The 13,567-nt window shown below is 44.1% G+C and overlaps 1 protein-coding gene across 3 annotated transcripts in view; it reads right to left on the reverse strand.

Moving 5' to 3' along the window:
• lmx1ba (LIM homeobox transcription factor 1, beta a) overlaps window positions 1–11,768 on the reverse strand; it is a 48,285-nt gene extending 36,517 nt beyond the window's left edge. For all 3 annotated transcript variants that reach the window (XM_048258557.1, XM_048258558.1, XM_048258556.1), the window contains exons 1-2: window positions 11,069–11,768; window positions 10,275–10,461 (exon numbers count right to left, since the gene is read on the reverse strand). In XM_048258557.1, coding sequence (XP_048114514.1) covers window positions 10,275–10,461; window positions 11,069–11,207 — 326 coding nt within the window. In that variant the 5' untranslated portion in view covers window positions 11,208–11,768. The remainder of the gene's footprint in view (window positions 1–10,274; window positions 10,462–11,068) is intronic.
• Window positions 11,769–13,567: the final 1,799 nt, after the last annotated feature.

A 13,567-nucleotide genomic window follows, 5' to 3' on the forward strand; every position in this document is an offset into this window, starting at 1 on the left:
CGTGATCATAATTCCCAGTCTTACTTGAAGAGAAGAGGGGGGCCTTACGTTATGACCGCCTCTGAATTTACAGTTCCAAAGACGCACAGACAGCGTTGAATCCTTCCCTTGGCTTAAATCAGCCAAAATGGTGAGAAGGGATTTGTTTTTGAGGTTGCTTTGTGGGTCCGAGGCCAAATAGGGGGATTTGTAGCTGTGACAGACACAACACAACTCATTTTAGGATCTTTGATCTCTGAGCAGGACTGCCAGCTTCAGACCAATCCACAGTTATAATAAGCAACACCAATTTTGAGATTAAACAAACACAACAAGGGTACATGTTCGTTCTAAATCTGAACACTCTTTTGTAAGTAATTAATTTTTTCAGATTGGGTGTGGTGACATACTAACATTTTTGAAAAGGCCTCTGGATCTCTGTGGCCATAAAATGGTCAACGTTCTCCAAATATGTAGTCTTTGCACTACGCGTGTGTGTGTGTGTGTGTGTGTGTGTGTGTGTGTGTGTGTGTGTGTGAGTGAGAGCTGTTCCATCAGGCAGTGGTTGGGGAAGCAGCCGAGCCGTCTAAATGGCACACTCTCAGCTGTCATCACCAGGGGCACTGTTTAATCCGAAAGGCAGTCACACAGCCACACACACACACACACACACACACACACACACACACACACACACACCTCAAACCCCAAAAGCCTCAGCCCACAGCCCCACTCGCGCTAGCTCTGCCAAATGTTCCTCTCACTTCTCTCGGCTTGTTTTGCAGACTCCTCTGGGTGAGGGAACCTCGTCCACAAATCATGTAGGGAAGGGAGGGCACCAAGCAGGCATATGCTTGCGTGTGTCTGTGTGTGTGTAAGGGAGAGTGTGAGTTAGTGTGTGTGGGGGGATGGGCTGGGGCTGGGTGTGTATGTGTATGTGTGTGTATGTGTGTGTGTGTGTGGGGGGGGGGGGGTGACTGAAGAGGCTCGTGAGGCGATGAAACCCTATCTGCAAAGTTTTCGCTGTGGGTTATTTTTCTTGCCAGGCGAGTGGTCTGCGATCAGCTGCGGTCCCTAAACAGAGGGGAGGTTGAAGGGGCTCTCGCTGCTCGCCGTGTTGTTTCTTCACGTTTACCCAGAGTGCTTTTCTTCCCCCTCCTCTCCTCCCGCACCGCCTCGCTCGATGGGTGGGTGGACCTGAGGATGAGTGGGGTGTGCGGGGGGGAAGTGAAGGTGGAGGTGGGACAGGGGTGGAGGTGTATTTAAAAGTTCCAGACAGCCTGCTGGGCCGCGGGTGCTGAATTTACTCCCGGATGTGCGGGCCGAGGGCTCTTGCCTTTGATAGATGGAGAGCGCCCTAGATCTTCTGGTTTCTAATAAAAACGGAGCTGTTCATTTTTACAATGTGACACCACTCTTGCCTCCTCATTTAGGGATGAGTTATGATCCACTGGGAGGGGGTGAGGTGGGATGGAATGGATGGTTGTAGGAGTTTGGGGGGGGGGGCACAAGATGTTTAAAGCGCTTTTGCATTTTCCTCTGATTACGGGAGCTTTCATCACAATGCATCACCTCCCGACTATGATAAGCGTTCTCAGGTCACGCAGTAAAAACTTCCATCAAACCAAACCTCCTCACTCACTGATAACGATTTTAACCCAGCGCCCAAAATCAGTGACCTCTCCAAATGACTTTTTTTCCCCCTTGAACTTCAATGAACGGGTCGGGGGTTGTAAAAGCAAACTACAAGGCGGACTGTTCTGAAATTTCATGGATGGATAAGTATGAAGACCAGGGGGAGGTGGGATTGAGGGGGGTGAGGGGGCAGAATGAGGAGCGGTGTGTGTTTGTGCGTGTTTGTGTGTGTGTGTGTGTGTGTGTGTGTGTGTGTGTGTGGGGGGGGTTAACAGTGTGACTGAAGGTGGCAAAGAAGAGGGCGCCACCAGCCAAAGCTCCAAGGACCACCTGCTACCTCCACATTAGTTCTGACTGAGAGGAGGTCAATGATGGGGAGGGGGAGTGAGGGGAGATATGGGGAGAGGAGGGGGTGGGGTGGGGGGTTTGTGGAAGACTGGATGGGGGTAATGAGATTTGTCTCAGCCCATCTGATCCTTTGCCCTCACAGACTTCCAAAACAGTCAGACAAGTAAATAAACCCCAACACACACACACACAAACACACACACACACACACACACACAGCACTCCCACCTCCCCTCCAAGCCGATACCACCTCCACCTCCACCTCCAGCACCTCCACCTCCTCCTGTGGAGACTCCCACTGGCTGAAAACAGATTACTGGCTGGGGCGTGTGCACAAAAGGAATGCACGCCACACGCTGGCCGAATATGAACGAGAGAGAGAGAGAGAAGGGGAAGAGAGAGATAGAGAGAGAGAGAAAGAGAGAGAAATAGAATTGGAATCTGTACAGTTTTTCCTCTGAAACACAACTACCCACGGGTTCATGTGGTTCACGAGAGGCCTTGAAACTATCCCACAGCAAAAGTACAAACAACTTTTTTGTAGTTTTTGCTATTCTGTGGCATTGAGTGAAGTCAAATGTTTAAAAACTTTTCTCTTACTCAAACCTGGCTTGTTCTAAAAAATGACATATTTTAAGTGTATGCAAGCCATGCTATACTCTCAAAAATAGTCACTGGTTACTTTCCTTTAAATTCATACTTTTTGTCATCTACCACGTCTTCAGTGAACTGTGACAGTGAGGCAGCATAGGCCTGGAATTTTCTCTTTTAACTTTCTCCTTTTTTAAGAGTTGGCCCTGGTCCACCCCAGACCCCCACCCCCTCCCCATTCAGCAGGAAAGACCCGAGCTTTCATAACTCTTAACACATAAACGAAGCAAAAAAAGAAATAAAAAATCAAGTCAGGGGAAGAGTGAAGACATGCAAATGTCCAAACAAGGTCCAAAGGAAATCATAAAACAATACAAAAGACAACAGGTTGCCTGCATCTCCCCCACACAGGACATATTCATCACACTCATCTTTGGAGGAGGAGAAGGAGGGGGGGTGTAAAAGAGAAAAAAGATGGATGCAATATTAGCGAAGCCAGGATCTGAGAGTTGGAGTGGAGGGGTGGGAAAAAAAGAGAAACTGGCGAGTGAGTAAACTAACTGCAGCCAGCAGCTAACCACCAACTTGGCACTTATTTAAAGCTGCAAACATTAAAAAGGCACTGACACTGAACGATGAAAGGAACCCCTGAGGAATTCTGCCAAATCGATACTCTTGGCAATGGCCAGGCCGAAAGCCTTAAAACGTCGCAGGGGTTGGTTGAGTTTTTCTTTCTGGGGAGGGAAAGGAGGGAGAGAGGGAGGGGGGGAGGAGAGGGGTAGCCTTGCGGTCTCCTGTTTCTGCTCCCTTCCAGAGCCTCCGTAAGATCAGTCTCCTGCTCGCTTGGTCGAGGAGGAGAATTCGGGAGGAGGGGTCCCCCCACCCCACCCCATCCTGTTGTGGATTGTTCTTGGGCCTTCTCCTTCTCTTTTCTCTCTTTCTCTCCATTCTTGACATAAATAAGGGGATTAGTGCAGAGGGTTTCCGTCAGCTTTCCAGCGAGCACAAAGTGGGCAGGGGGGGCTTAGTGTCACCATCAGTTGTGTGTGTGTGTGTGTGTGTGTGTGTGTGTGTGTGTGTGTGTAGGGGGTGTTGGTGTCACAGTCTGTGATTAAAGTGCGGATCTGTGTCATCCAGCCAGTGCGGAAACACGGGGGTCTGTGCATTAATCCCATTACGAGATGAAGAGAGCACAAAGGAGGGGTGGGGGGCGTCCCTGGGTGTTCGAACAAGACAGCGGGGGGAGGCATCAGATCTCAAAAGTCACTTTAATAGCCGAGGACTCCATCGCTCGGGGTCTGCCCACAAGGTCCCCCCGCGAGGTTCCGAGACACTGAAGTCATTTTCTGCCTTTGTTGCACGGAAAAACTCCCATTTGATGTATCGTTAGCAGTTAGCATGCTGGGCTAGATGGAGCTCTGCTGTGGACACGGACACTATGAATGTCACATGGACAGAAGGGAGCTGCTATGTCAATACAATGTTGATTCTGTGGGTTGTGAAGCCGAGGTGCCGAGCCGGTGGTTACCCAACCAACCAGTTTTCAGAACACACACCCTGCAGAGAGCCACAGGTGGACTGGCAAGAGACAAGGTGTGTGTGTGTGTGTGTGTGTGTGTGTGTGTCCGTCCAGAAACCCTCTCATTAGATCACTGAAAGCGTGTGCGCTAGTTAGCATGCACACGAGTGTGTGTCTGTGTGTGTGTGTGTGTGTTTGATAGAGAGTGTGTGAGTGAGTGAGTGAGTGTGTGTGTGTGTGGGCGTGTGTCTGGGCGCATGCTTGTGTGCGTGGGTTGCGCCGCGGTCCACAGGTAGAGGTTGAATTTGGGGCCCGTGCGTGAAAGCGGGGCCCCAGGTACACAGCACCCGTGTGGCAGCACTTGCCACCCTGGTGCCACCCTCTCCTCACACTGGGGTGCCAGCGGTGGAGGGGGGACCGGGCAGCGTGGACGGCGTGTTTGGACAGGCATTCCAGGCCCAGGGGAGAGGAGGAAGGCAAGGTGAGCGGAGGAGGAGGAAGAGGAGGAAGCTGGAAGCAAGGCAGCCGCGGAGAGAGAGAGAGAGAGAGAGAGAGAGAGGGCTGGAGGGGCTGAGTGTATTTCGCAGTCACACTCCAAACGCCCCTCATGAGGGGACCAGGGTACTCTCGAGTGCGTGTCATATAGATAGATGGGGGGGGGGGTTACCGTGCCAACGCTGACAGCGGTCTACTTGACTATGAGTCAGGAGAGGTTTTTGGAGGACTGCGAGGACCAAAAAAAAAAAAAGGGACAGGGTACTTTATTTTTCTCCCTGGACGGTGGTTGGGTTCAAACTCTCCCGTTATAGTTATGTACATTGCATATTGTTGTCATTTTGAGAAATATTATGGAATGTTATTTGGGCACCAAGTCTTCTCTCTGACATGTCAACTCTTCAGTCTCAGCTTGATGTCTGAACTTGCCATCTCTAAAGGTTTACAAACTCAGTCCTTGGCTACTAAGAGACACTATCTGAAGGCAGGCCTCTCAGGGATGAACAATCCCAGTCATCATATTAGAAATTGTAAAAGTATTAGGGAGCAGGGCATTTACAAGTATTCAAAGTGTAAGGAGGGCGATAACTCTCCACACAGCATGCTTAAAGCAGCAGGTAGAGTATTGCTACACATTTGTGTAGTATCAAAACTACCACTTGTTGATACAGCAGAGAAGAGCATGTTCATTTATCCACATTCGTACCCCCAGGTAATACAAGGAGATTTCACACACATTTACTTGAGCCGTAAAATCTTGACGCATGATATTTTAAACACTGATATGTCACAGTGCACACAGTGCACTCGCAACCAAATCAAAAAGTGAGTTGAAGTTTGCGCTGGAATGACAGATTGCTTCATCCCATTAGGACACGGATAGAGGACAGAGCGGGATTCGTTGATGAGAAATCCAATACCTCCTCACTGAGCATGCCCAGACGGAGACGGCATAGCAGCGCTCCACTCAGCCAGGGGCCACAGACAAGCTCGAGCAGTCGTTTTTTTCCCAGCATGCAACACATCCACAGGCAGACGGAGCTACATGTCTCACCGCACTAACTGTGCGCATCCTGAACGGCGTTCACCCAGAACTATTATTCACTGGATACTGTGGCAATAAAGACTGCAGCTCATATGATATCTGATATTCCGTTTCCACTATGCTTTATGTTCGCAGTATTAACACGGGATGCTTTTAGTTTTCCCCTCTTTACCACTCCATATTGACCACTCCATATTGACCACTCCATATTGACCGCTCCATATTGACCGCATCTGGTGGCTTTTGAAATATAGCTTTTCCATTGGTATCCATGTTTCTTTTTTTCAATTCACCACTTTAAAAACACCGAAAATGCAACACATATACATTTGTGCACAACACATTCACTCATTCAATAAAATGAACCTTAATACGCCATCAGTGTCTATTAACATTTAAAATATGACATTTATCCATGCTATGCACTGACAAGTATCTGTTTTGGAACTGTTATCAGCATGTTCCATAAAATGATGCAATTCTGTTAATAGTGACTGACGTCATGCGTTCTAGGAGAGGTTAGAAAAGTGCTGCCACAGTGTGGTTGGGTGGAGGCGACAGCGGACCACACGCATCGCAGCCGACTGACCGGCTCGTAGCTTTTACGATCGATCTCATGGACAAAGATCATTACCTTAACAAAAATGATATCTCTTCAGGGAAGAGATATCATTTTGCTCACATGAAACCCCAGACAGCATCATAGTAAAAGCACTCGGCAAAACACACACACACACACACAAAGCACTGAGTTGGCTTTTTTAGTAAATGTCCAAGTCCAAGCAGAGGTTTTGAAAATATGAGGAACTGAAGAAGTTCAGAGGGCTGGCTGACTGGAAGTAGAGGACAGAAATGGTTAGGGCTGGAGAGAGAGAGAGAGAGAGAAAGAGAGAGAGGGAGAGAGAGAGAGATGGGATGGGGGGGTCTAAGAGGTGAAGAGCGAGTTCATCTTTCCCATAACATTTCTATCAGGCTGATAATTAATTCTTAACTAAGCTTTAATTTACTCTGGATGGAGGGGAATGGGTCTGTTGTCTCTGTAAACTGAGGACTATTTTTCTGTGCTGCAGCAATCTAAACATAGCTGGAAGAGACACTTGTACCAGAGGGAGTTTGGACCCTCATTCCGCCGCAGCTCTGGAATTTCAGCGTTGGGCACAACTATCCAGCCTACTCCTCCTATTATTTTTTGCCTGCCTCTCTCTTTTCTTATTGTTGGTCCCAGGCCACTTCAGAAACGGTTCTTCTTTTCGTATAGTAAAAATCTACTCTGCTACTCTCAGCCCGTGTAATCTGCCGTTGGCGATCTCCAGCTCATGCTGAAACAAGGTTCGCTGAGTGTACTGTCACAAGTGGTCATACTCCCTGTATCACACAAGGCAGCCAGAGACAAACCACAGTAGACGCAGGGACCCCAGAATTCCACTGCAAGGAAGTCTCCCGAAGCGCATTTGAGTTCTCTCTATACACTGAGGACATTTTGAGGTCAAATTGCTTTAAAACGATTTTTTCAAATGTTGCTTCCCGTTTGTATTTCATTATATAAATCTATTCCTTCCTTCCTCTAGAGAACAAAAAGTGCAAGTAAAAGTGCAAAAACAACCAAAAAATAACCTTTAACCTTTACACATCTCTTAACAGTCTAGTAGACAACTAAAACATTCCTTTCCTCAACAACAAAGCCTGCAATCAAAACAGACCTTACACCTTACGTAAATTAAAAAAATACTTTGATACCTAAAAGCCAAACCACAAGAGAGACAGATAGTTGTATGCACACATCTTCAAGATTTACAACTACAAAGTGACACGACAAAAAAGCACCAATTTGGATAGTGCAGCTCCTGTGACATTATCCCATCAGAAATCAAACAAACCAGAAATCAAACAACAAACACCGGTTACATCGTGGTGCAGGAAGTATTTAAAAACATGCTTCTAAATAGGAACCAAAAATGCCACCTGTGACTTAAAAAGTGTTTCCGAGCGCAGATGAAAGCGCTGTGAGGGTATGTTTTGATTGATTTACAGTTAGGCTAATAACAGGTTGTGACACATTGTCTGGAGATCTGAGATCGTGCCTGTACACCCGCCTTCACAGTGTGAGCCTCTGTCTCGAGTCTCTGGCAGTTTGTGGCCTGACTAATGTGAGTTAAATGAGAGCCATAAAAGTCAAAATGGGTGTGAATTAGATCTGTAAATAACCCATCATTGTAAATAAATGCAATTTTATAGAACCAAAATAGGAAAGAGAGAGCTAGCAAGTGAAGAGCCGTGGTTGTCGTGGTACGGTGCCAAGGGTGGGAGAGGTGAAAGAGCTCGCCATGAAGGGTTAAGCATTCACAGACACCCTTGTCTGATTGGCTGAGGCCCAAGAAACTGTCCAACCAGAGGCAAGCTTGGTGGCTCAGTCGTGGCATGTGAGGCCATCCTATGCAATATTTTGAAATGAAGAGATCGAAAGGCTGCAAATGTGCAGGCATAGAGATATGAACATGCTCACCCACACACACACTGTAAAATTGACAGCAGAATGAATTATGCCTATTTAATTATGCCTATTTACCAATAAGCTCATATATCTAAATCAACTTTAATTCATTTTAAATTACGTCTAAATTGTTTATGAACTTTTGCAATAAATTACAATACAATTGCAATGATATTTTCTGGCCAATTTCATTTCATTGTATTCCTAAATATGTATATGTGTATTAAAACATAGCCGTTTGTTCTAAATGTTTGATTTATTTCAGATGATTACTTTGTGTACTTGTGTAAAATGTGGGATTGTCATTGGGAATCCACATTTAGGTTTCATTCATCTTAAGAGCACACACACACACACACACACACACATCCAGAGAGAGAGAGAGAGAGAGAGACTAAAGTTAGTGTTATAAAATATTTACTGTTCAATCTTCTCTTAAGCTAAACATGCCACTAGAATAAAATGGCTGGAAAGCGCTCTGGAGCTATTCCAAACCAGGTAAGAGAGCAGAGATAGGCCTACTGAGATAGGCGACAGCGCTGCACCTCCAGCGTTTCTCGGGAGATGGAATGCCGAGCTGCCGCTATGAAATTCCCATTGTTTGGCCAAACTGCTTGCCATCATGTCGGGCGAAGCGGGGTGAAAGGCGGACAGGCCCAGTGATGCGAGCCGATGGATGTCGTCCATTGTCTGTTGCCAGACTTCTAGCAGGGAGCGATAATGTCGCAGTGATTGAAGTAGCGATGTTTAAAGCCCCCAACAAAAAGTCCTTAAAACTTCTTGACAGGCATGAAGAGTGCCCATGCAGAGAGAGGGGGACCAGCGACACCCCACCGTCACACACTGGCCACACTGTCTGTGCCCGGGTCCAAAACACAAACTAGCGCCGAGGAGAGTGCCCACACATAAGTCATGTCTACTAAAATCATCTTATGCTATATTAGAAATGATAATAACCTTACCAAGACAGGATACACACATATACTTAACTTCCACATAAACAACTGCGCGATACGTAGGCCAATTGCAACAGCTCAAGTAGGCTAGTGCAGTGGCTACGAAGGCGCGTGCACAGATTGCAACCACTCATACCCACTCGAACAAAAAACGTACACTTCTAAAGATTATTCAGGAGAATAATGTAGACCAAAAAAAAAAAAAAAAATGCTATACTGTACTGACTATACATTTAATATATTATTTATAATTTCCTTACTTTTGCATTAACATTTACCATATTTCAAAGTTGAAAAGAAAGCGATGGTAAGAACGTTATACGTAAATACTAGTGTAAATAATACCAGAACAATAGGCTAGTGTTACTCAATAAGAATAGCTTAATAAATGTACTGGTAGCATTATTTTTTTAAACAATAATTAATGTAGATTACTGGATAAATAATAATAATAATAATAATAATAATAATAATAATAATAATAAAATACACAATGTTATACTTTGCGCTGCAATTCTTATTAGCCTATATTTGTCTATATTTCATTGTTTGTTAACATTTATGGCTTCATAATGTGACATAGACCATTGAAAATATTTATTCTGTGTGTTTTTCCAGAAATGATTGCTCTTTGGAAAAAAAGGCCTAGCCTACACAAAGCGTCAAATGTATTATTTTATAGTCTACAAAAATTGAGGAAAACAACGAATATATATGTCAAACAAACAATATCCTTGGTAAAGGCCGTATGTCCAATTTTGATGTGAATGTAGGCTATGAGGTATGCGGTTTTAAAATAATAAAAGATCAAAACAATAGCACAGAGACACAATAGTCCGGTTCGAAAAACAAGTGCATTGCAGCAAACTAGGGTCGCTTATAAAACACATTTCTAAATCTGTGGAACTAACTGACCATCCAGTGGTAGTCCTTTATGGTATTTATCAACAAATACCATGCTAACGTCTTATACTGGAAACAAGACATATACGTTCCAGTATCACTCGGCACTAATAACTACACCATGTGTCGCCTGTGATATGGTCATTGATGGAGTTACCTGTTGAGTGTGGACTCATTTAATAATCAAATTCAACGAAACCTGCTGGAACAAAGGCCCAACAGACACCCACACATAGGTCATAAAAGTACCCTGTGTCAGAGAGGCTGAGGCTACAATTCAATAAGTAGGAAAATAGATTGACATGTTCTTACTGTTGGTAGTCCAGTTTGCAGTATAGTTTTCTGTCTCGGTAGTAACAGGTCGTGGTAAGCGGCTGTTGACACACCGCGCATTGCAAACAGTCCTCGTGCCAGGACGAGTCGTTGACGCGCATGAGGAACCGGTCAGAGATGGGCCGCTGACATCCCTCGCAAATCGCTGGATGGTGGCACTCATTACCTACAATAAAGACACAATTTAGCACAACTAAAATGGCTTGAATTAAACAAGTAATATTGACTCCAGGCCACAGGTCAATGACCAACATAAAAATAAATTGTGGTGTCAATTGTTGGAGTAGGCTAAACATATGATCTGATCATCTGATTGATATATTTTAAATATTTAACAAAACACCTACCCTGGCGAGGAGTCAAAATATCATAACAGAGAGGTGTCTCGACATTATTCAACCAATCCTAACTAACTCGAATGATTGTCTCACTCAAAGGTCAAGCGTCTGTGTGTGTGTGATTGTAGCAAACATGCATGGTTGGCCCAATAAAATAACTAATGCAATTCAATGTACTCATCAGAACTGAATCCTGAAATGCAATGCTCAATTTTCCCTTGCTATGTGTACCATTCACTTAGCATGATATGTGCATAAAACATAAATGCTCCTGAGGAATTAACAAAACTAAAGTTTAAAATAAATATTCACCTTCAACTGACATTATACTCTAAGAATCTGCCATAATTGTTGATCTTTTATGTGATCCAAATGACAGTTTTCAAATATGTAAACAGTTAAACATGCAATTGCAGTATTACATAGCCTACTCACCAAGCATAACTCCCAAACTTGCTGGTCCTGTCCTGATGTGATCTTCTATTTTAATGCCGTCTAGCATCTTAGCACTGGAGGAATGATTCCTCGCTGAGAAAAGCTTCTCCGTTGACCTAAAACTTGTTGCAATGTCCATATGACCTCGACCTGGATATGGGTTACTCTCCTCCAGGTCTTATACGTAAACCTTCGAAAAAATCTCAACAAAGGAGGAAAGCCAAACTGCCCTTAACAAGCTTGACTCAAGAAAGCTTAAACGCGCGGCATTCGCAATTGATCTCAAGAAAATTATATACAATACACCATGTCGGTGCAGCAGAATATATTTGCAAGGGCGAATTAGGCTGTCAGCTATTCGATTAAGTTTGATTTACGGGTCCTCTTAGTTGCCAGACTGTCAGAGGAATATCAGCCCTACGATGAGTTTCCGGAGAGATCCAAAGACTCGAGGTAAAAATGTTCAATCGAAAATGAGCAACGCCGTCACAGAAGGTGAATATATCCAGAGATGACAAGCTGAGGAGCTTCGAGAGAGATCTCTGAGATGTAATGTTGTGAGCCGAGTGGGGTGTTTTGAGGAGTTGAAGACCGAGATTGAACTATCTGCTGAGAAACACCCTCCCTCTAACCTACCTCGCGTCACTTTCCTGCGCTTTTTACTGGCTCGTGCAGATGCTTAAGAAGCGCACCGCCTACGAACTGACTAGAGCGAGGAACCCGTCCGGAGGAGACGAGACTGTGCCAAGGAAGGAGGGATTAAGCGAATATTGTATAAAATGTACAGTTAAGGACGGACATACCCTAAACTAGCTATCTTTCAAAGCAATTGCAGAATAAGTTTCAGGAACCACGAGTAAACAAATCATCGTTAGATATATCTACTCCTTCCTATTATAGAACAACAGAGGCCATGTGGAATATGAAAATATAGCCTACCACTATATTATGCACTACAGTCGCTAAAGGTGCTGTTGACATCACATTCACACGGTGCAGAACTTCTCAAAATAAGGATGTTCAAAGTTATAATTACACCCTATAAAACGTTATTTAAAACAACTTTATTTAGCCAGAAAGGTGTCTATCTACTGATGGCTAGACGGCAGGAACCATTACATTAATTTGGCATTAGCCGATACATTGTAAGCAAACATTATGTCAATCAAAGTTAGGCTATGTTTGCAGTAATTTTGTTCTGCAAGTGCGTTTACTTTATTGGACCCGATCACCTGTTAAATCAGCGACAGAGGAATCTTTCTTTCTGCCGCAATATTCAAACTTAAAGAGCCACATAATGGTCTCGTGCAATAGGCGATTGGTTGTGATTATCGGTCAATGCAGGGACAAACACTTTCTCTCTCTCTCTCCCTCTCTCTCTGTGAGGAGAGAGAGAGAGAGAGAGAGAGAGAGAGAGAGCGAGAGAGAGATGCGTCAGAGGTAGCATATATGAAAAGACGTGTGATTAATAAACCTTTAGATAAACGATAGCGGTGCATGTAGAATGAAAGGCCTAATCTTTCGTCCTGCTTTATCTTCTTGAATAATCCTCACTGTGTCTGGAAAGGTAGCCTATGTAAAAAATCATAAGCAGCCGCTTTCTTTGTCTCCCAAATGTGCTAAAATTCATTTGATAGATATACATCACTGAAGAGTAATATCGGGTGCAAACAAAGGGGACTTTATATTTTTTATTACTTTCCTCATTAGGATTCACCACTGTTTTAATTAAGTCAAGGCAGAGAATAGTCATTTACATAAACTTGGCGTTATAGGCTATTCGATTAAAGGCATAGGCCTACAGTTAACTTAAACATTTATCATTAACGTAATGTAATTATATTAACCTAGTATATGTATCATTAACCTTTGTACCTTTAAGTAAAACATTGACCATATTTTTTTTTAGCTTTTATTCGTTCGTAAAAGAAATGTAGGTTAGGCCTTTATTTTCACTTATTATCATGGCCTTGTTAAACACTTGGAGAGGCTGGTTATACACGCATAATAGGCCTATATTATATCAGTGGGTGGCCCTGATTACCGTGCTTGCGCATAATAGCGTTTATCGCCAGACAGATCAGATGTTTAAGCTTTCGATTTTGCAGTAATGCTGTGTTTTGGGCTACTTGCTTCTATTTCAGCCTTGTGCCTACATGCGTGCATATGTGCGTGTTTGCGTAATATCATAAGATGTACAGGTTTAAAGTAACTTCATCTGTAGATCAGTACTGTTTGGTTTATTATTATTATTATTATTATTATGCTATTTTCAGTTGTGGCATAGCCCACAAACTCATTTTCAATCACAATAATTTATGACAAAAGCCACCACAGGTCTTGGTCATGGAGAAAGGACTCTGTATTGTGTAGGTTGGACTAGTCTCTAACTAGTGCAGTAACAACGTGTCTCCCGGGTATCACTTTCTGTGGCCTCCAGGGTCTCTGCAGTGCTTTGCTATCTGAGCGCAGTTTAAGTGGGCTCATTAGTCCCCCGCG

The sequence above is a fragment of the Alosa alosa genome, chromosome 12 (genome assembly GCF_017589495.1).
Source record: "Alosa alosa isolate M-15738 ecotype Scorff River chromosome 12, AALO_Geno_1.1, whole genome shotgun sequence".
Lineage (NCBI taxonomy): Eukaryota > Metazoa > Chordata > Actinopteri > Clupeiformes > Clupeidae > Alosa > Alosa alosa.